We start from the raw sequence: 24,992 nt of genomic DNA on the forward strand, positions 1-24,992 counted from the left end.
TAAATAATTTTCAATTTCGGTAGATCAGGCTTTGATTTTTCCAGCGATAAGAAATATATATATATATTTTTTTCTTTATTACCTTATATTTTTGATCACAGCGATCGGCTGTAATCTGTAGATGAACCTGAAGACAAGTGGTACATTTTCTAGCAGTGCCTCCGCAGGCGAGATGAAGCATTACATGGCGCCATAAAGACAATGTCTATGTAATGCAGGCACTTGATGGGTCTTTCTGAAAGAGACACTTTTTGCAGCTGATCTCTTTTACAGCCATTTCATGTGTAGCGAGTCATTAATAGAGTATATTAATAAATTCAAAGGGGATGACTAAGATTAGAAAGACAATTTAGCATTTTTTCCCAAAACACCGCCACCTCGTTCCACAGGTTGTGTGTGGTACTGCAGCTCTGCGCTGATTATTTCAAAGAAGCGGAGCGGCAATTCCACACACAGAACTTGCTGCTGTATGCCGGGTCCTTACAACAAAGGATACGTTTAGTCAGCGGGTTGAGAGGCCCCCCATATGGCTACTTTTGGATCGCTGGTTTTACAAGGACCATCATGCGATGAATCCAGTATGGAAAGCATGGAGGAACAAACACACCATAAGCTGGCGCTTTCGGGGTGTTACCGAGTGGTCCTGCAGACATTTGTAGAGAGGCGGTCCGGCTCTGATTGGTCCAATCTCCTTTGCTACATGTTGGAAAGAACCTGTGAAGACTCCGCTCTGTAGACAATGTATCGCTAGAGATGAGCAAATCTTTTGAAAATTTAATTCTTTGTAAATATTTGATAAGCGGCAAATTGCGGTTGTGCCGACACACACTATGTGTATTGTTTATTCAGTGTGTTAAGGTTTTCTATCCCAATCTCTATTGGTGAGCTCTGACGTCCTCTCATTATCCAGGTTTGCTACAACTTGGCTGCTGCATTTCCTGCCTTGGCTTTTATACAGGCTATGATGGTCCTTCCTATACCGTGTTTGTTATTTGACAGTCGCATGGTATTATGTAGACTCCTGAGATGACTGCGCCTTCTCTGACCCTTGCAACTCTTTGTGTAAAATGGCGGTGGGAATTTTTTTTTACCAGTTGGCGCAAATCTCACAGATTTGCTCATCTCTGATTGCTAAGCAAGAAGCGGATGAGATTTGGTCTGAGCGTCATGGAAAGGTTTCGGAAAAAGAATCCACCACCTGCCCCTCTAGGTGACAAACCCCGGCCCCATAACAGGAGGGCTCCCAATCTTTGCTCTCCTCCATCTTCACCATTGGTCCCAGGTACCTTTAGATCCATTGTAATAAAATGTCTTCTGCACATAAATATATCCTTTAATCCATATTAATGCCTCCTATCGCTGCTTACTGCAAATGTAATGGTGAAGTTCTCCCTCCCACCACAAATGAAGAAATATCTCCAGTAAGACGCTTTTTATGCTGCGAAACCTTATGGGGACATAAAGCGATTCACACGTGGAGGCTTATTACTCGAGAGCGTCCCATTGCGAGTGCTACTGCTTAGCCAGTGCAGATTCTACAGCAGACGATAAAACAAATGTGCTTCCTAAGCTCGGGAAACAATAAAGCCTATAAAATACTAAATGATACAGCAAATAAAGCAGAGACGGAATGAAAAAAAAACCTAATTGTTCATACAGTCGGAATTGATCCGTGCAGAATCAGAAGGTTAGAAACATTCAAGAGAAAATAAAAAAAAATGAAGTATTTAAGCTACGGACGCATAACAAATGGAAATGGGAAATTGTGTTGGTATCTGCTGCACACAGATGAAGAAGATCTCGGAATTGTTATTAAGCAAAATGGTTACATTCTGTAATAAGCGGAAAGCACTGCCGGAATATAAAGGACCGTTCTAGTTACAATTCAGATTAACATCAATGGTGCAGCAAGTTCTAGGGTAAAGACATAAAAATATAAAATATAGGGATTTCACTCAACACAAATTTCATGTTTTGGAAAAATCTTTGTTTTCTGTTCATTGTGGCCTCCTGTTCACCATTACATTTATCTAATAGTCGGTGAAACCTGAAAAATATAGAAATTATCTTTACACTAAAGAGAATATTAATATTGTACCCACAATTACTGCTAGCTAAAAAATATACCTACTATAATACTGCCCCTATGTACAAGAATATAACTGCTATAATACTGCCCCTATGTACAAGAATATAACTACTATAATACTGCCCCTATGTACAAGAATATAACTACTATAATACTGCCCCTATGTACAAGAATATAACTACTATAATACTGCTCCTATGTACAAGAATATAACTACTATAATACTGCCCCTATATACAAGAATATAACTACTATAATACTGCCCCTATGTACAAGAATATAACTACTATAATACTGCCCCCTATATACAAGAATATAACTACTGTAATACTGCCCCTATGTACAAGAATATAACTACTATAATACTGCCCCTATATACAAGAATATAACTACTATAATACTGCTCCTATGTACAAGAATATAACTACTATAATACTGCCCCTATGTACAAGAATATAACTACTATAATACTGCCCCTATGTACAAGAATATAACTACTATAATACTGCTCCTATGTACAAGAATATAACTACTATAGTACTGCTCCTATGTACAAGAATATAACTACTATAATACTGCTCCTATGTACAAGAATATAACTACTATAATACTGCTCCCTATGTACAAGAATATAACTACTATAACACTGCTCATATATACAAGAATATAACTACTATAATACTGCTCCTATGTATAAGAATATAACATCTAAATTAGGGTCTTGTTATATTCCCATGGTGCATTGCCAGTAGAGTGCCATATACATCTGTTCTCCTTAAGGATATCCAGTACCTTTCAGCGGGGCGAGTCCTGCTCTGTACCGATGGGTTCAACCCTCCCGAAACAGCTGTCTGCAGGTCGCTTACAAATCTGCCTGGGTCATGCTGCAAGGCTCTGTACATGGACTGATTTATGGAGCAGCTTTCTCCACTAGGGGGCAGTAGTGAGACTGGGAGAGAGCTCACTTTCATGCTGCCATCACTGACATTGTGTCGCCCTAGTGTTAGCAATAGCGCCATCTGCAGTCCGTAAGATGAAAAATGCAGTGTAGATGGAGCCAATGCACGTGAAGGGGTAACTGCCAATAAAGGGTCCGCGTTTATACTCATTGTGGCTATAAATGACCCGGCGTCCCACTTCTGCACATTCATTATAGACGTTGTATCCCGGACACTGTGCTCATCCAGATGCAGAATGCCGCCGCCACTTTCCATCATGCAGCGCCATAGATTGGAATCAGATATGGAAACTTAACAAGATATTAACTTTTAATTAAGGCGATGTTTAACCCTCGCCACTTGAGCTTTCCGTTTAGAAATAATTACGCATATCATGTGTAGGAGAAAACCCAATTCTAAGTGGTACAATGTAATTAAGCAACACGAAGTAATACGGAGCCTGCGTAATTATCACAGGGACGGGGCGTGGGGCGCGCTGTGCTTACATAATGTGACACACCTGATAATGGCCTTTTTTTATTTATATTTTTTCAGAAGTGAATCTTCTCAAACTCCTACAGAATTAGGGAAACAGCGCCACTCTGTACACAGGCTGTGAGCGGTATTGCAGCTCAGCACCATTCACTTCAATGAAGCTGAGCTGCAATTTCAGACACAACCCATAGACAGGTGTTGATGCCCTTTCTCTGAGGTGGCTATTTTTAGGCTGGGGGGCCAATATCCTTGGCCCCTTAACATCCTTAGAATACCAGCCCCCAGCTGTCTGCTTTAGCTTGGCTAGTTGTCAAAAATGGGGGAACCCCCATGTCGTTTTAAAAACCAGTGTGGGGACCCCTCTATTCTTGATACAACTCTCAGCATTCTCCCTTGGCCGCGGTGATTGCCAGCAGAGCAGGGACAATGATGAGAGTTGTCTTCAGCACCCGGCGCCGGGTAACAGCTCTAACTGCACCGCTGCTTCTCAGGTGCCGGTACATGTCACATTGATATCATCCATGTGTCATCAGTGTGCCCGTGTGCGGGACGTTTTGCGACTTGTGCTGCTTTTAAAAAACGGACATGTCAGAGTATTTTACACACGGACACACGGTCCATGGAGACACACTGACATGAGTGCAGACTCATTCACTTGAGTAGGTCGCTGTGTGTAAGTGTTTCCGCACGTACAGGAGACACTGATGTCTGAAAGTGGCCTAACATAGACTCTTATTTTTCCGCTTTTTTTTAATTTTCTTTCCTTGGTTTCGTCTGTTTTTCTTTCTCCTTTGACAACGTGGCTGTAAGTTTTCCCCGTGTTTCGTCAGGATGTTGTTTTCTCCTAATTCAAAATTTGCAACATTTCAAACTGTGACAATTTTTTGGAGCAAATTTTCCTCTAATAAAAGGACAAAATTATTATTTTTTCTTGCGCAGTTGAAGACTAACGTGCAACATTTTTGAAGGATCACAAAACTTTTTGTTCTAAAAAAAGAGGTGCAAGAAAGAAAAATAATTTTGCATTTTAAATTTGGTAAACTTTTAAAGCCAAAAGTTGAAGAATTCTTTAAATTGTGTCGATTTGTGCAAGAAAACAAAAAAAAAAAAAAAGAAAAAAAAAAAAGAGATTGTGCACTCCACCAGTGTACTGGAGCACAATTGCGCAAACATTTTGCGTCATTATGAAATAACACAAATGATTAATTAGACTGATCTGTCAGCAGATTTTTACACGTGGGCGAAGTGACAAGGCCGATACCTTTTTTCCTTATTTTGGAGAGATCAGATTTACTGGTCATGAGAAATATAGAGTTGAAATCATATGCAAATCAGACAGTAAGTGCACTTGGGGCGTGTCAATGCACTTGGAAGTAGCACTTCGATCATAAGGACACGCCCCCAGTGCATTTACAACCTGATTTGCATAAGACTTCTAATCTAGATTTCACATGATCGGATCTCTACATAAAAAAGCGATCAGCTATGTCACTTGTAACCATATACCGACAGATTCCCTCTAAAGTCCAAACCAGCCGAAGTCTGCAGGTGTTAATTGTGGGCTCAGCTCTGCTACATCTGTATTACCGCTCCATAGCCGTGATACTCACATGGAGTAATATAAACATTAATAACTCTGTATATCAGGTCTGCAAAGATTATATTATCCATATAAACTCTGTTGGGGGAGGGGACGTGAGATCCTCACATATGGCGCCATACAATGAATCTCATATTTATGACACTTCACAGCCTATAAACAATCATAGAGAAAGCATTGCCCCTGGCTACCTGTTCAGATCCCGGTGGATGATGGGGTAGGTCAGGTTGTGAAGATATTCCATGCCTTTGGCGACATCCACAGCAATAATCAGCTTCGATTGCAAGTCAAGATTCCTGCAGCAAAAATGCAGTAAAAACAATTACATTCCATATAGAATGTCCTCGGACTTACCCTATCTATAGGTAAATAACATGAGCGCAGAATATAAGCATAAATGGGGTGTGAGGAAGTATCTGCCCCCTTCTGGCTGCTCACTTCTATTACACACTCACATTTCTAAGTTACTTAGGCTAGTTTCACACTAGCATTAACTGCATTACGTCGCAAATCCGTTTTTTTGCCGAAAAAACGGATGCGTCAAAAAAGTGAAAAACGGTGACAAACGTATGCCACGCATCCAGCATTTCGACGGATCCGTCGCAAATCCGCTAAACGTTTCCGTCGAAAATACTGGATGCGTTGCATACGTTGCATCCGTTTTTACCATCCGTTGCATCCGTTTTTACGACGGATCCGTTTTTAAAATGGGAGGCTCCCAAATTTGATTGGCTACTGGAAAATATGGAAAACTATATAATTACTGTTTTTACAGCCCATCTTTGAGGGTTTTAGTTTTGTGGCAGCGATGGAAGGTGTTCTTGTGAGGATTGCACTTAAATACGTGGCACTTATATACGTGGCACTGAAATATGTGGCACTGAAATATGTGGCACTTAAATACGTGGCACTTAAATACGTGGCACTTAAATACGTGGCACTTAAATACGTGGCACTTAAATACGTGGCACTTATATACGTGGCACTTATATACGTGGCACTTATATACGTGGCACTTATATACGTGGCACTTAAATACGTGCCACGTATATAAGTGCCACGTATTTCAGTGCCACGTATTTCAGTGCCACATATTTCAGTGCCACGTATATAAGTGCCACGTATTTAAGTGCCACGTATTTAAGTGCCACGTATTTAAGTGCCACGTATATAAGTGCCACATATATAAGTGCCACGTATATAAGTGCCACGTATATACGTGGCCATATATGTGGGGTTGAAGGCCCAGGCCAGGTTTATATAGATTTGGGGGTGTCTGGCCATTTGGCAACAAAATCCAGCTTCTGAGCATGCTCAGTGTAAAAAAACGTATTGCAGCGCTGCATTGCGTCGTACGACGTGTCCCGACGCATCCGTCGCTCATAGGCTTCCATTGTAGCCAACGACGCATGCCGCAGGATGCGTCGCGACACGTTTTTTAGGCGGAGACAAAAAACGCTACAAGCAACGTTTTTTGCCGACGACGTATCGCCAAATTTCGACGCATCCGTCGTAAAACGTACACGACGTATGTCAATCCGTCGCAATACGTCGCCAATACAAGTCTATGGGGAAAAAACGCATCCAGCAAAAACTTTTGCTGGATGCGTTTTTTCGGAAAAAAGACGTTTTGAGACGTAATGCAGTTAACGCTAGTGTGAAAGTAGCCTAAGCTCAAGTTTTCTGCTATTGCGTTCCAAATCCTCTGTTTTCCTTCAGCTGGCATGAAAGTAAAATGTTTACTTTTTACTTTTTTTCCGAGAGTAACTAGACTTTTTTTAAATTTATACTGAAAGAGCTGCCTAGTTCATGCTCTTTTACAGGCTGCTTTGAACTGCTGCTCTAACAAGAATCTGTAAAGACACAATTTACAGACACAATTCCTATCCGAGCATAGAGGAAAGGCGCAGAGAAGCTTAGGCAGCAAGAGTGCTTGTAAATGGTGTTTCACAGATTCTTGCTAGAGCAGCAGTTCAAAGCAACTTGTAAAAGAGCATGAACTAGGCAGGTAAAACAGCATTTTCACCATCGTATTGGGGAGAGAAGGAAGCAAAATAAGGTTAAAAACTCTTTGTTAAAGTTTTATCAAACCTTGTACAATGTTCATTTACTATGATATCGGCATGCATTTATTAATATGTTTCCATCAGTTTGATGGTGCTAACTGGGCCCAAGAATTGAGCAAAAAGTAGCAAGTTGGAGTGTTTCAAACTGAAAGGGATGAAGTTTATGTAACCCCCCACCCCAAAGTAGGTACTACTGGTAAGGTCGGGGCTGGGACAAGACTTAGAAATCCCTGTTACTCGAGCAGAAATGTTGCTAAGTATTTATTTAGCCAATTAGACACAATTAATAAAGCAACTTTCAAAAAAAGTTGCAAACTTTTTGTGCACTTTCAAGTAAAGATCAAAGATACAAATCTAGAGTAATCTAATGTATCAAAATGTTGCATAAGATCTGATTGCATTTGTTGCAGCACTGCTCACAGCAAAACAGCCTTTAAAAAGTTACATTTCCCTCTTTACCTGCAAAATAAAACCTAGAAAAACTTCAGGCGCGCATAAAATGTCCCTAGGGAGAGGATTGGAGGACATATGCGCAAAAAGTTTGTAGTTTTTTAAAAAGTTGCAATTGATGAATCATGTGAAAATATCTGAGAACCCCAAACCTCACCCTGCAAATTAAAAGAATAATAAGGTGCAAATGAAAAACGTGAAAAACGGTAAAACAAGACAAAAAAGGCATAAAAGAAATAATGAATTGGGCTCAATATTTTGGAGTAAAACACACACACAAAAAAAGTGCAAATATATTGATACACGTGGGCTGATTTATAACAAGATTTTTTGCGACTGGCATATTGCAGCCAGTCTTAGTGACGGGACCGCTGGAGTTAAATGCGACAAACTCATTAAGAGCCACTGCCAGAAATGTGACTTTAGTCAATGACGGGAGAACATTTCAGGGGAAATTTAGGCTTCTTCCGGGATCTACATCACACCAAATGTGTCCGGTGTTGCCCTGCTCCTTCCCAGTTATGACAACTTTTCAAAATGTTTTCAAAGCTGGTATAAAAATAGCAAAAGTTGCAAATGGTTGTGAAATTTTGATTTGTGCAACATTAACTCTGTTTTATGATAACATTTTAGGGCAAACTATTTGCTGAATCGTGGCATCCAGGTCTTAAATTTTACAAAGGTATAAGGTACAATTGTGTCTGCCTCCACCCACCACTAGAGGGAGCTGAAGAGCTAATTGTATACAGATTTATTATGGAGCCCAATGGGACGTGTGTGACTGCACACGAAGCTGCAGAAATCATCCGCTCTTGGTCTCCTGGAAGGCGTCATAGTCATGGCTGAATTTTTTTTACCATCGTCCATATAAATTACCTTTTTTGCTCATGCAGAAGTGAAAACAAAGACCCTCCTGAGACGTATTGAGTAACAATTGCAAACTGACTGGGGTCATCCAGACAAGCCCCCACAAACTGGATGACGCAGGGGTGATTGAGGCGACACAGAATGGAGACCTCCCGGCAGAACATGTCCACGTCAGATTTGGAACAGTAGGTGTTGGCTCTGTATCTAAGAGAAACGAGGGAAGAATAAGAAGGAAAGAACCAAAATGAATAGACGAAAGGTAAATAATAAAATCCCATCACCACCAAATGGCAGAAATTAATTCTTATAGAAAAAGTGTTGAGAAATAGACCTTTGTTTAGTCTAAACTCGTATTTTAGACATATATTATACAATTTGGTGATATTTTTGCTAATTTTTCATATCACTATTTACATTAAAAAAAATAATATCACAGCTCACCTCCTCCTCCTGTACAATGACTGATAACACCTCTATATACAGTAGATAACACAGGATCCACCATTCACAATAGGTGATGTCACAGCTCATCTCCTCCTCCTGTACAATGACTGATAACACCTCTATATACAGTAGATAACACAGGATCCACCATTCACAATAGGTGATGTCACAGCTCACCTCCTCCTCCTGTACAATGACTGATAACACCTCTATATACAGTAGATAACACAGGATCCACCATTCACAATAGGTGATGTCACAGCTCACCTCCTCCTCCTGTACAATGACAGATAACACCCCTATATACAGCTAATAATACAGGATCCACCATTCACAATAGGTGATGTCACAGCTCACCTCCTCCTCCTGTACAATGACTGATAACACCTCTATATACAGTAGATAACACAGGATCCACCATTCACAATAGGTGATGTCACAGCTCACCTCCTCCTTCTCCTGTACAATGACAGATAACACCCCTATATACAGCTAATAATACAGGATCCACCATTCACAATAGGTGATGTCACAGCTCACCTCCTCCTCCTGTACAATGACTGATAACACCTTTATATGCAGTAGATAACACAGGATCCACCATTCACAATAGGTGATGTCACAGCTCACCTCCTCCTCCTGTATAATGACTGATACCTCTATATACAGTAGATAACACAGGATCCACCATTCACAATAGGTGATGTCACAGCTCACCTCCTCCTCCTGTATAATGACTGATACCTCTATATACAGTAGATAACACAGGATCCACCATTCACAATAGGTGATGTCACAGCTCACCTCCTCCTCCTGTATAATGACTGATACCTCTATATACAGTAGATAACACAGGATCCACCATTCACAATAGGTGATGTCACAGCTCACCTCCTCCTCCTGTATAATGACTGATAACACCTCTATATGCAGTAGATAACACAGGATCCACCATTCACAATAGGTGAAGTCACAGCTCACCTCCTTCTCCTGTACAATAACTGATAACACCTCTATATACAGGAGATAACACAGGATCCACCATTCACAATAGGTGATGTCACAGCTCACCTCCTCCCCCTGTACAATGACTGATAACACCTCTATATACAGTAGATAACACAGGATCCATCATTCACAATAGGTGATGTCACAGCTCACCTCCTCCTCCTGTACAATGACTGATAACACCTCTATATACAGTAGATAACACAGGATCCACCATTCACAATAGGTGATGTCACAGCTCACCTCCTCCTGTACAATACAATGACTGATAACACCTCTATATACAGCTGATAACACAGGATCCACCATTCACAATAGGTGATATCACAGCTCACCTCCTCCTCCTGTATAATGACTGATAACACCTCTATATACAGTAGATAACACAGGATCCACCATTCACAATAGGTGATGTCACAGCTCACCTCCTCCTGTACAATGACTGATAACACCTCTATATACAGCAGATAACACAGGACCCACCATTCACAATAGGTGATGTCACAGCTCACCTCCTCCTCCTGTACAATGACTGATAACACCTCTATATACAGTAGATAACACAGGATCCACCATTCACAATAGGTGATGTCACAGCTCACCTCCTCCTCCTGTACAATGACTGATAACACCTCTATATACAGTAGATAACACAGGATCCACCATTCACAATAGGTGATGTCACAGCTCACCTCTTCCTCCTCCTGTATAATGACAGATAACACCCCTATATACAGCTAATAATACAGGATCCACCATTCACAATAGGTGATGTCACAGCTCACCTCCTCCTCCTGTACAATGACTGATAACACCTCTATATACAGTAGATAACACAGGATCCACCATTCACAATAGGTGATGTCACAGCTCACCTCCTCCTGTACAATGACTGATAACACCTCTATATACAGCTGATAACACAGGATCCACCATTCACAATACAGGTCCTTCTCAAAAAATTAGCATATAGTGTTAAATTTCATTATTTACCATAATGTAATGATTACAATTAAACTTTCATATATTATAGATTCATTATCCACCAACTGAAATTTGTCAGGTCTTTTATTGTTTTAATACTGATGATTTTGGCATACAACTCCTGATAACCCAAAAAACCTGTCTCAATAAATTAGCATATTTCACCCGTCCAATCAAATAAAAGTGTTTTTTAATAACAAACAAAGAAACCATCAAATAATAATGTTCAGTTATGCACTCAATACTTGGTCGGGAATCCTTTGGCAGAAATGACTGCTTCAATGCGGCGTGGCATGGAGGCAATCAGCCTGTGACACTGCTGAGATGTTATGGAGGCCCAGGATGCTTCAATAGCGGCCTTAAGCTCATCCAGAGTGTTGGGTCTTGCGTCTCTCAACTTTCTCTTCACAATATCCCACAGATTCTCTATGGGGTTCAGGTCAGGAGAGTTGGCAGGCCAATTGAGCACAGTAATACCATGGTCAGTAAACCATTTACCAGTGGTTTTGGCACTGTGAGCAGGTGCCAGGTCGTGCTGAAAAATGAAATCTTCATCTCCATAAAGCATTTCAGCCGATGGAAGCATGAAGTGCTCCAAAATCTCCTGATAGCTAGCTGCATTGACCCTGCCCTTGATGAAACACAGTGGACCAACACCAGCAGCTGACATGGCACCCCACACCATCACTGACTGTGGGTACTTGACACTGGACTTCAGGCATTTTGGCATTTCCTTCTCCCCAGTCTTCCTCCAGACTCTGGCACCTTGATTTCCGAATGACATGCAAAATTTGCTTTCATCAGAAAAAAGTACTTGGGACCACTTAGCAACAGTCCAGTGCTGCTTCTCTGTAGCCCAAAAGTGGCTTTACCTGGGGAATGCGGCACCTGTAGCCCATTTCCTGCACACGCCTGTGCACGGTGGCTCTGGATGTTTCCACACCAGACTCAGTCCACTGCTTCCTCAGGTTCCCCAAGGTCTGGAATCGGTCCTTCTCCACAATCTTCCTCAGGGTCCGGTCACCTCTTCTCGTTGTACAGCGTTTTCTGCCACATTGTTTCCTTCCAACAGACTTGCCATTGAGGTGCCTTGATACAGCACTCTGGGAACAGCCTATTTGTTGAGAAATTTCTTTCTGGGTCTTACCCTCTTGCTTGAGGGTGTCAATGATGGCCTTCTTGACATCTGTCAGGTCGCTAGTCTTACCCATGATGGGGGTTTTGAGTAATGAACCAGGCAGGGAGTTTTTAAAAGCCTCAGGTATCTTTTGCATGTGTTTAGAGTTAATTAGTTGATTCAGAAGATTAGGGGAATAGGTCGTTTAGAGAACCTTTTCTTGATATGCTAATTTATTGAGACAGGTTTTTGGGGTTTTCAGGAGTTGTATGCCAAAATCATCAGTATTAAAACAATAAAAGACCTGACAAATTTCAGTTGGTGGATAATGAATCTATAATATATGAAAGTTTAATTGTAATCATTACATTATGGTAAATAATGAAATTTAACACTATATGCTAATTTTTTGAGAAGGACCTGTAGGTGATGTCACAGCTCACCTCCTCCTCCTGTACAATGATTGGTAACACCTCTATATACAGTAGATAACACAGGATCCACCATTCACAATAGGTGATGTCACAGCTCACCTCCTCCTCCTGTACAATGACTGATAACACCTCTATATACAGTAGATGAGATCCACCATTCACAATAGGTGATGTCACAGCTCACCTCCTCCTCCTGTACAATGACTGATAATACCTCTATATACAGTAGATAACACAGGATCCACCATTCACAATAGCGGTCACAGCTCACCTCCTCCTCCCACACTGCACAGTGGTCTCCGCACAGGTCGCTGGGCATGCCCACAACACTTCCCACATAATCACTTACAATCCACATAACTATCTTAAAGCAGATCTAGTAATATTGTTAGCAGAAGCTCTGGCAACATGATGGACTCCCCCATAATTATGTATGGAAAAAAAATCCCTTAAAATCAGGAACTAACAGATTAGAAAAAATCATCTGGGTTATGAAACCGTCCAATAATCCGTCATATCTGATAATCCATCGCTTGTGTCACTGCTGCACGGAGACGGCTGCATTGTAGCAACAATAAGAATATAATTTAGATGAAGAACTTTTATAATGAAGAAATATCATTTTCCGCTCGTTTCCTTCGTTAGCCGTAATGTGGGATTGTAATAAACTTCTGAGACTTTTCACCTCTTAACGGCGACGATTTTATTTCTGCATCTTCCTTTGTATACTTTTCCGAACGACCCTGCGAAAATATCAAAGAATTGTTAACTGCTGCGGCTAAATAATTAACGGTGCTTCAGGGGCCGCGGCCGCGACGCTTCTCACACCTGAGCCAATTATTTCGTGAAATTCAATTTCTGACATCTGAAGGTGAAAGTGTGAGGGCAGGCCGGCACGCAGGAGGAGGACGTCGGCCTTCTCTGCAAGAAAATAACAAAAAAATAAGATAAAGTAGCAAAACGCCTGTGAATGAAAATGAAGCGATTATCTGATTGCTACATGGAATACAAAGGAGAAGCGTTAAAGGGGACAGACCCTGCATGCGCCCCCCAGGAGAAAACTGACATGGGGGTCTTGTGTTGGCGTCTAGTCCAGTGGGCAAATAAGCAGCACTATGGTGTATAGGAGCCATCATTTCTGACTGCAGGGTCCAGGGAGGTGAGAGTTAACTGTGGAGGAGACCTTGGTAGCCCACTACAGTGCCAGGTGAAAATGTGAGAAAGATTATCTAGTTTGTATTTCCATTGTCTTCAGTTTTTAGATGGAGAAGTTACAAAGAGAAGTTCCCCATGACAACACTTCTCGCTTCTGAGCTCTGACTGCTTAGGGTTAAGATATACTTGCAGCAGCCAATAGGATATCTTCACCCCTGGAGGTCCCAGGCAGTAGATTTTGTCATCATGATTCTTATCATGATTTTACCTCTCTATAGTGATGAAGCATGGCATGGATAGCATCATCCATCTGACTGATATTAAGCTAGAGGGGTTAGAGTGGTCTTATGGTGACGAAAGTGAATGCATCATGTTTGTCACAATGCAGAAAATGTATCTCCTATAAATTTCAGATAGATGAAAATCCAATATTAATCACCGTCTACTAGATCCAAAACATCTGGGGACCGATGCTTTGAACAGAGGAGGCTCTGGCCTCAGTACTGTACTTCTCCTCATCTGAATAAACAAATTCCAGTCCTGGTGTCTAGTTGTCATAGCAGATCTCCTGCTGTAATTACCTGGTCACTGCAGGAGGTCTCTACTTCATTGGAGGTTGACATATCAGCTTTCTCTCTTCCCCAGTTACAACTAGTTTCTTACTGCCCCTGTTATAATTAATCCCATATGATCGATGTGAGGGTGATATGTCCCCTCTCTGGAGAGGTCTTTATGGATTTACATTTTTTTTTCCTTGATCATCATCTCATGGAGAATATTCAAAAAAGTCACCTAAATCGAGCGACCAGATCGAGGCTTCCGTAAGGAGAAACAGAAAGAAAAATCCCCCGGCAGTGAAGGGGTTAACCAGGCTTCATAGTTTGTCATTGTAACTATTGGACTGGTTCCATATTTATTTACTTCTCAGGAGGAAGGAGCTGAATTATTCCAGAAAACAGCCCTTTATATAAAAAAAGCATTTTTCCCTTTAAACGCGGATATCTGAGCGCTCTCTGCAGATTGGAACTTTGCCCATGTTATATCTATCAATGTGCTTTTTGGGGGCGATTTATTTTTTAAGTGCATCTGTTGCGGTTGCAGGGAACATTTAATGACAATCTGTTTGGAATGGGCTGATATAATATTTATGCCGCGGAGGATTAAAAGCATTTGTCGATGAAGAGACCTTCTTGGAAGATTAATCCGGAGGAAACTTCCCTTCACCTGAATACTGTAAACCTAGAATCAACTGCAAGGAATTAACCATTTATTTCCATATATAGAAAGATTAGTACTCGGGGATACAAAGATCAATGATAGAAACAAACCTGGTGCATAAATCAGAGGGTGAGTACAAGTGTGTTTGGGTTTTGGGATTTAAAGGGTAACTCCGATTTGTACCATCATTTCATTTTTCAGGTTTAAAATGATAGGTTGATTCATTCTATATATTATCTTTATGTGTTCGGAGCTCAGTTTTACGGCTGTACAGCTTTAAATCCTCTACACAGACATATGATTGAAATATACAATTTTCCACCACTAGGGGGAGCTCACACAACATGGATTAGCGGGACAGCTGTATACATTAATATGTAGTGAGCTCCCTCTAGTGGTGGCTGAAGGAAGTCAAAGTAATATAGCATTACAGCTGTGTGAAAGGAAGGAGGCGATTCGAAGCTCCGTAGCAATAAAATGAAGCCAGACCCAAATAAATATTATAATATTAATTAGCAAAGATGTTTGGTCCAGAAACAAAACAATATTCACGGTTGGAGATGTGATCAGCTGTGATCTGTGGGGAAATCTGATGGTAAGTGTTCAGTTTCCCTGCAGCGCCACCACAGGCGAGATGAAGAATTACATGATGTCCATTCACATCAATGGGCTGTGTGCAATTCAGGACTGGACTGGTCCTATAGAGCGAAAGATGCTCCTGCAACCACTCTGATCAAAAGAGGAGGATCCTGCGGACCCCCACAATATTCTTCAGGATTACTCAGAATATATCAAAATTGTTTTTCTAAACTTAGGATAGTCCCAAGAACTTTCTTCCAATACCTTTTGTCATGCTTTTAATCTTCCCCAGAGGAGATGGGACAGACACGTAGGAGCCATCTAAGAGACATAGAGAATGTTACCACCCATCAGATATACGGGAAATGCAATAATAACTTTATCTTTCTACACAGAACCTGCAGTGGAGCCGACCTCCCTCTACACAGAACCTGCTGTGGAGCCGACCTCCCTCTACACAGAACCTGCAGTGGAGCCGACCTCCCTCTACACAGAACCCACCGTGGAACTGGCATCCCTCTACACAGAACCTGCTGTGGAGCCGCCATCCCTCTTCACAGAACCCGCCGTGGAGCCGCCATCCCTCTACACAGAACCCACAGTGGAGCCGCCATCCCTCTACACAGAACCCACCGTGGAACTGGCATCCCTCTACACAGAACCTGCTGTGGAGCCGCCATCCCTCTACACAGAACCCGCCGTGGAGCCGCCATCCCTCTACACAGAACCCGGCCGTGGAGCCGACATCCCTCTACACAGAACCCACCGTGGATCCGACCTTCCTCTACCCAGAACCCGCCGTGGATACGACCTAACTCTACCCAGAATCCGCTGTGGAGCTGACCTCCCTCTACACAGAACCCGCCGTGGACTGACATCCCTCTACACAGAACCCGTCGTGGAGCCGACATCCTTCTACACAGAACCCGCCGTGGAGCCGACATCCCTCTACACAGAACCCGGCCGTGGAGCCGACATCCCTCTACACAGAACCACATCCCTCTACACAGAACCCGCCGTGGAGCCGACATCCCTCTACACAGGACCGGCCGTGGAGCCGACAGCCAACAAAGGTTCTGTCTCAATATTAAAGCATTTAGCACATTCACTAGCACCATCCCTAGTCCCATCTCTCTTACCACATCGCTCCTCATCCAGGTGATCACTTCGTCCTCCATCTGCTTCCATTGGGTCTCTTCCCCCTCTCCAACTATTTTTCCAGGCTCTGGTGGCTGCACACTGCCTGAGTATTCGGGCGGGTGGTGTTTATGACCCTTCACCATCATACTGAGCTTATAACTGACTCAGCTCTGCCACATCTGTCGCAGCACTGTCATTGGACTACAATGCAATCTCAGCTCTGCTACACTGCAGTCAGCTCTGCTATGCTGTTATGCCAATGTCACAGCTCCGCTCAGCTCAACTCTGCCACATCAGAGAGTAATTTCCAGTTCTACCTTTGAACCTCAGCGAGTCTACTCTGCACCCTCGAAGTCTACAACTCTGCTACACCTGCCGTTTCCCAGCTCCTATTTGACCGACGGCTCCTTTGTCTGAGGTCACACAGCAGAGAGGCCGTCAGTGAAGCAGGCGGCACTGGGCGGGGCTAGAGCTGGAGTGGCGGAGGCTTCAGATCTACCATAGCTCTTCAGCCTCATTTGCATATCAATCCCAACGCTGATTTCTCAGTCATGGAGGAACAGACCGGCCATGTACAGACATCGCTGGACTTGCCTGTGAAAGAGCTACATGTACATATTAATAGTTTGAGGGGTAAAACCCTGCTGACAGGTTCCCTTTAAGTGTATAATTTATGACTAGGAATATTAATATTAACCCTTTATCTTTCTACTAGATGGTGGCCCGATTCTAACACATCGGGTATTCTAGAATATGTATGTATGTATGTACGTCGCACTGTGAGTGGGGGGTTAAAATCCGCGCCAATATCGCTCATTGGTCACGCCCGGCTGGCCGATCAGCGAAGCGTGGTTCAAATCTGATGCCAATTCACGGCAGGACTGCGCCTGTCACTGATTGGTCGTGGCCGGCCGGGCACAACCAATGACAGAAGCGGTGTGTAAATCCCGCGTCAATTCGTGGCTGGACTGCGTCTGTTGCCGATTTGTCGCTGGATGTTGGGGTTCGGGGTGCAGGATATAGTAAAGCCACGTAGTAAATAGCACAGCCATGTAGTATATAGCACAGCCACGTAGTATATAGCAGCCACGTAGAATATAACACAGCCCACGCAGTAAATAACACTGCCCACGTAGTATATAACACTGCCCACGTAGTATATAGCACTGTGGGCACCATATCTCTTTTAAAAAATAGAATTAAAATAAAACATAGTTATATACTCACCCTCCGGTGTCCACCGAAGTTGTCCCGACGCGTGCGAGGCTGCCGCCAGGTTCCGTTCCCAGTGAAATTACCCAGATGACTTAGCGGTCTCTTAGCGGTCTTAGCGGTTTAACGGACTGCTAAAACGCTATGTGGGCGGTGGGCGCTGACTGGGGGGGGGAAGAGTATGGAGGGGGCACTGACTGCAGGGGAGTAGGGAGCGGCCATTTCACTGCCGGACTGTGCCAGTCGCTGATTGGTCGCGGCTGAGATTTCCGTGACAGACAGACAAACAGAGAGACAGACAAACAGATGGGAGTGCCCCTTAGATAATTTTACATATATATATATATATATATATATATATATATATATACACATACACACACACACACACACACACACATTATATATTACAGATTAACAAATCTTTTAAAATTCTAATTCACCAGCTTTGTGGAATTTTTCCCGAAAATTAAAAATTTGCAGCAAATTGCAAGTACTTCAAAGCCTGCGATTGCCCAGAAAACACGTAACACTCTGACGTCTGCTAGGACTGTATCACACACACCGTAAAGAGCCTTAGTAATGACCGTGTGACCTCAACCTATAAGGCTAAGGGTAACGGTTTATCATTGCTGCGCTGTCACACTCTCTGTATAGTTTATTCAGTGTTTTATGACTTTCTCTTCCTATCTGTATGGCTGAGCTGTGACGTCCTCTCACTATCCAGATTCACCACCATTTGGCTGCTGCATTCCCTGCCTCGGCTTTTATACAGGACACGATAATCCCTCCTGATTGGCTGCATTATTCTATGTGACGTGAAATCTACAAGGTATTATGGGGAAGCCTCCGCGTCTGTGCCTGACGTCATCTTTGTGGTGATTTGCAAATTGCTCGAATTCGATGGGTCCAGAAAATTTCCCAACAATTCGACATGAGATCGATCTGCTTCGATTGGCTCATCTCTACTAAATACATTTATACATACACGGACAGAAAAGTTCCTCTGATATTTAAATAAAATAACAAAAGTAAAACGGAAAAAACTTTAAAATTTCTTTACATAAAAAAACAAAAAAAAAATCTTCCTAACTTTTGTTAAACAGCAGTCACCCATCGTCATGCATGGACTCTGCTTACAGAAGGGCGTTACCGTCCCCCCAGGAGCCTGCGGCCATCTCTGAGCTCCGGCTGGACTGTAATGAAACATCTGAATGTTAGCTACCTCCGCCGGGCTGCGAGTATTCGTTACAGGGGGACTCCTCCTGCGGGCGCTTGTAATGCTTCAGCAGGGTAACGATGCCGTCATGACCTGGAGAAGGAGCACACAAAACTTGAGATCTGGAGTAAAACTGAACGAAAACATCATAAAAGTGAACTGGTTCTACGTGCGACATTGTGATCTGTGCCACAAATGGTGCCGAGAACCAAGGAGCAATATTGTCACGGAATGTTGCTATTAAACGATACTTTGTATCACAGGCGATAACTCGCGTGACCTCGCGGTATTTGGTGCCGTCACAGCTCCCACTTACAAATTCTGTGTCTGGTGTAAAATTAAACTCATAGTTCAAAGATATAAAATTGGTTACAAAATTGGAATTTCGTTACGTGCAGTTACGGGGGCTGTTACCTTTCTCGTAAGCCCACATTAGACACGTCTGCTCGTCTTTTTCCCCGCTCGATCTGCTGGGATCGCTGGCGACTAGATTCATGTCGGCTCCGTTGTCGAGCAGGAACTGAACCAGGCGGATGTGTCCGTGGAAGCACGCGCAGTGCAATCCTGCAAGAGAGGCGATACATGAGCACAATACAAGTGCAGCCAATAATCATAAAGCCGCGAGTGATATTCTTCCCGGGGAAATATGTTATGCCGAAAATTACCAAGTGCTGAAAGGACAAGATGATTTCATTTTATTACAACCAACAGGCTGGTGCTTATCCTGCCAGCCGAGAAGAATGATCAGCTCCAAACAAAAATGAATCCATAAGAAAGAGAGGAGAGAAGAACTGGAAGCGCTGGGAGTGCGGAAAGGACGGGAGCATCCGTCATTCCAAGACGTTAACGTTTCTTAATCTAAATTAATTGCTACCCGGTGCCAGATGGGTAACCCTTAAACTACCTCTCCGCCGTCACTCAGAAAACTCTCCTGTATTCTGCAAAGTATTTCACGAGAAGCAGCGTTACGACACTTCCTAACTGTAACCATGGTCAGCCATATTGGAGGCTGCGGGGAACGTCTTAGGACACCGGGTCACCCAGCTCGTTCCACTTCTACCAGTCTTATGTCTGGGAAAGGAAAGGCAAATTTTCATCCAAACTTTCTCCTTTGCTCTTGACCCCGTTTTAGTGCTCAAATCACCGCCCCGGCGCAGGAAGGAGAGGATAGAGATGGCGGGAAAGGCTGCTCAGCGCAGGGGCGGACATATCAATGGTGCAACCTGTGCAGCCGTCCGGGGCCCAAGAGGGGCGGGGGCCACTATCTCCTCCCAGGCAGGTGGAATTGTGCACTATGAGGAGTCCCATCTATTGTCCGTGCACAGGGGGTCTCCTTCTGCCTCCTCGTCTTACCTGTGTGTCCGTCTCTTCCCTGGTGATTGATGTTTAGGACATTTTGATCAAGAAGGAATTTAATCAGCTCCAGATTTTTGCCGTACGTGCAGGCGCTGTGGGGAAGCCCAGAAAATATCATCACGATGCAACGAAACAAGCCCAAAGCATCTCATGGTATCACAATCCATCGCATCAAAGCCTCGCACCGGTTCACACCAGCGCTGGAGGCGGCACAGACTGCACCACAAACACAGCAGCGTGCGGCTCTATGGCGGACACCATGGCGGCACACAATGGGCTTCCACCCTGTGACGGTTCCGGCACTAACCGTAATATTATTGTTCTGCCCCAATGACGGAGCAAAAAAAAAAAAAATGGAATTAAGAAAACGCAGGTGTGAACTTCTCCCCAGGATGTGACTATCTAGTTATGGGGCTGTAGGTTCTGCTCAGGATCGCAGAGCGGATAGAGGGGAGCATCGCTAATCTCCCGCCATCTCCAGCGGTTGGCAAAACTCCCATAGACTTTAATGGAAAGAGCAAAATGCTCGGCCAAATATATCGTGTATAATGTATCACATGTCAGATGCAATAAGTGTATTATGTATCACACATTATAATGTTCGGCATATTCTGTATTACAATGTATCACACATTATGTACAGTATAATATATAACATATCAGATACAATAATTATGTGATGTAATATACCAGATATATTCATGTGTGATACATTTGTACAGTATGGTTTATGTTACTCTGTATCACACATTATGTACATTATAATGTATAACGTATCAGATACAATAAGTATCACACATGATTATATCTAGTGTATTAGATGGGTACAGCTTGGTTTATGTTACTCTGTATCACACGAATGTATCTACTACGGCATATTAGATGGGTACAGTTTGGTTTACGTTACTCTGTATCACATGATTATATCTAGTGTATTAGATATTATGTACAGTTTGGTATACGTTACTCTGTATCACATGAATGTATCTAGTACGGTATATTAGATGTGTACAGTTTAGTTTACGTTACTCTGTATCACATGAATGTATCTAGTGTATTAGATATTATGTACAGTTCGGTTTATGTTACTCTATCACACGAATGTATCTAGTACGGTATATTAGATGGGTACAGTCCGGTTTACGTCACTCTGTATCACATACCAACAAAACCGCAGCAACTAGGCGATAAAATACCCAAGGAATCAATTGATATTTCATACAAAATTCACTTTATTAGAAGAAAATGGATCAAGACAGGAGACATGAGGAAGCAAGGCTTACATCGTTACACACATGTTTGGAAACGCTAGTACGGTATATTAGATGGGTACAGTCCGGTTTACGTCACTCTGTATCACATGAATGTATCTAGTACGGTATATTAGATGGGTACAGTATGGTTTACGTTACTCTTATCACATGAATGTATCTAGTGTATTAGCTATTATGTACAGTTTGGTATACGTTACTCTGTATCACATGAATGTATCTAGTACAGTATATTAGATATTATGTACAGTTACTCTGTTACTCTGTATCACACATTACCATCCACACCATATTATATATTATCTGTGACTTCCTATTACCTATGGAACGCCGTTTCGCTGAAGATGTTCTCCTTGCTCAGACTCTCTGAACCGGACAGCTCAATCAATTCTTTCACGACCTGAAATTTTCCATTGTAACAGGCGCTGTGAGAAAGAGAGAACCGTCATCCAGCGGCGGCCCCTTGTGCAGTGTACAGGGCCCCGGCTCAGGTCGGCTTCATCCTCCTGGACGCATCTACCCAGAGGAGAGGTGGGAGACACCAGATATTTTATGCTTTCTGGTCAAACTGACTGAGCAGAGGACCCGTCTGTGACCCCATAACCCATAATCCGCACTAGACCCCTCTAAATCATTCCATAGATGTGGGGTCTCCGGTCTGACTCAGATCTTGGGACCCCTTTTGTAGACTGTGCCCCTACAGCCGGTGGGGCCCATGACCGGTGGTCCTGTATACTCACAGGTGTAGGGCCGTGTCCCCGTATATATTCACCACGTGAGGCTGCACATCGGCGTTATCCTGCAGAAGATATCTGACAATTTCATGGTGTCCGAACCGTGAGCAGAAATGCAGCGGAACGTGATCTTCATTATCCTGGGCGTTGACTGTGGAAAAGATGCTTCATTACCCCAAGGTCTAAGTCTCATCTGTAGAACAGACACTTTCCGTCTGAATTTTTCTCTTTATAAAATAAGAAAAATACTTGGAAACAAGCAACAAGCAGCTGTTGACAGATCCCTTATAATATGGAAGTGACAGGCTGCAATTCACTTCACAACCACTGGGCGGCAGCATAGAGACACATATAGCGTCAACATCTCCCTACAGAGTATCACAAAATTATGTTTGTTTTTTTTATTTCTCAAAGCCGATTACCTCTCCTAAGATGAGTGGTGCAAGATAAAGGACAGGCCTGTATAATGAGCGTTCCCAGCAGCCCCTGGTCCCTCCTGCTCTCCTAATGCTATAAGTATTCCAATATTTAAGGATGTTATCAGACAATATGGAATTTATTATGTAAATAAACTGAACTGATAATAAATATAAGACAAAAAACACCTGGAAAAAAATCCATCAAAAGCAACTCGCCTGCTTGTTGATGGTTTCCATGTACCAGACAGTAAAAAAAAAAAAAGAAAAAAAAAAAGAACTTCGGTCGTCAGCAAATATTTGTAAGAATTTAGGGCTGACTACATGTGGCCAATGTTAATGAGGGGCAGAACGGGACTTTCAGGAGTGTTTCCACCGAGTGAATCCATAAAGAATAAGATATTAAAGGTCTAATAGATTCATGTCCGACCACTGGAAACAAACCCTACATGGAGCAGCGACCACAACCTGCCGGAGTGACCACTCAGCGGAGAATGGAGGGCGGTGGCCGCACATTTATATGGCCGTCTCTATAGATCCCATATAGGAAAATGCAAAGAGCTGAAGTGTTACCATCTGCCTTCACGCCTTCTTCCATCAGTAATTGTGTGATGGTGAGATATCCTTTGGCTGAGGCCAGGTGCAGGGGTCTGTCCCCCACCTCTCCGCTCATATTAACATCTGCCCCAAACTTCAAGAGGAGACGAGTGACCTGTCACATATCAAGAAAAAACAGACACATTACATTACAATTATTAAAAAGAGATAGAGGTTTGTATCCGGAGTTACATCTTGTATTATACCCCAGAGCTGAACTCACTATTCTGCTGGTGCAGTCACTGTGTACATACATTACATTACTGATCCTGAGTTACATCCTGTATTATACTCCAGAGCTGCACTCACTATTCTGCTGCTGCAGTCACTGTGTACTTACATTACATTACTGATCCTGAGTTACATCCTGTATTATACTCCAGAGCTGCACTCACTATTCTGCTGGTGCAGTCACTGTGTACATACATTACATTACTGATCCTGAGTTACATCCTGTATTATACTCCAGAGCTGCACTCACTATTCTGCTCGTGCAGTCACTGTGTACATACATTACATTACTGATCCGGAGTTACATCCTGTATTATACTCCAGAGCTGCACTCACTATTCTGCTCGTGCAGTCACTGTGTACATACATTACATTACTGATCCTGAGTTACATCCTGTATTATATTCCAGAGCTGCACTCACTATTCTGCTGGTGCAGTCACTGTGTACATACATTACATTACTGATCCTGAGTTACATCCTGTATTATACTCCAGAGCTGCACTCACTATTCTGCTCGTGCAGTCACTGTGTACATACATTACATTACTGATCCTGAGTTACATCCTGTATTATACCACAGAGCTGCACTCACTACTCTGCTGGTGCAGTCACTGTGTACATACATTACATTACTGATCCGGAGTTACATCCTGTATTATACTCCAGAGCTGCACTCACTATTCTGCTCGTGCAGTCACTGTGTACATACATTACATTACTGATCCTGAGTTACATCCTGTATTATATTCCAGAGCTGCACTCACTATTCTGCTGGTGCAGTCACTGTGTACATACATTACATTACTGATCCTGAGTTACATCCTGTATTATACTCCAGAGCTGCACTCACTATTCTGCTCGTGCAGTCACTGTGTACATACATTACATTACTGATCCTGAGTTACCTCCTGTATTATACTCCAGAGCTGCACTCACTATTCTGCTGGTGCAGTCACTGTGTAAATACATTACATTACTGATCATGTTACATCCTGTATTATACCCCAGAGCTGCACTCACTATTCTGCTGGTGCAGTCACTGTGTACATGCATTACATTACTGATCCTGAGTTACATCCTGTATTATACTCCAGAGCTGCACTCACTATTCTGCTGGTGCAGTCACTGTGTACATACATTACATTACTGATCCTGAGTTACATCCTGTATTATACCCCAGAGCTGCACTCACTATTCTGCTGGTGCAGTCACTGTGTACATACAATACATTACTGATCCTGAGTTACCTCCTGTATTATACCCCAGAGCTGCACTCACTATTCTGCTGGTGCAGTCACTGTGTACATACATTACATTACTGATCCTGAGTTACATCCTGTATTATACCCCAGAGCTGCACTCACTATTCT

General features: G+C 42.8%; 1 protein-coding gene across 3 annotated transcripts in view; it reads right to left on the reverse strand.

Moving 5' to 3' along the window:
• Positions 1 to 24,992, reverse strand: part of LOC143788012 (serine/threonine-protein kinase TNNI3K) — a 179,497-nt gene that overhangs the window by 92,604 nt on the left and 61,901 nt on the right. For all 3 annotated transcript variants that reach the window (XM_077277332.1, XM_077277330.1, XM_077277329.1), the window contains 11 exons: positions 23,366 to 23,504; positions 22,383 to 22,527; positions 21,963 to 22,067; positions 20,369 to 20,463; positions 19,430 to 19,579; positions 19,022 to 19,108; positions 15,709 to 15,765; positions 13,321 to 13,413; positions 13,178 to 13,235; positions 8,515 to 8,709; positions 5,314 to 5,418 (listed from right to left, as the gene is read on the reverse strand). In XM_077277332.1, the coding sequence (XP_077133447.1) occupies positions 5,314 to 5,418; positions 8,515 to 8,709; positions 13,178 to 13,235; positions 13,321 to 13,413; positions 15,709 to 15,765; positions 19,022 to 19,108; positions 19,430 to 19,579; positions 20,369 to 20,463; positions 21,963 to 22,067; positions 22,383 to 22,527; positions 23,366 to 23,504 (1,229 nt within the window). The remainder of the gene's footprint in view (positions 1 to 5,313; positions 5,419 to 8,514; positions 8,710 to 13,177; positions 13,236 to 13,320; positions 13,414 to 15,708; positions 15,766 to 19,021; positions 19,109 to 19,429; positions 19,580 to 20,368; positions 20,464 to 21,962; positions 22,068 to 22,382; positions 22,528 to 23,365; positions 23,505 to 24,992) is intronic.

This window comes from Ranitomeya variabilis, chromosome 8, assembly GCF_051348905.1.
Source record: "Ranitomeya variabilis isolate aRanVar5 chromosome 8, aRanVar5.hap1, whole genome shotgun sequence".
NCBI lineage: Eukaryota > Metazoa > Chordata > Amphibia > Anura > Dendrobatidae > Ranitomeya > Ranitomeya variabilis.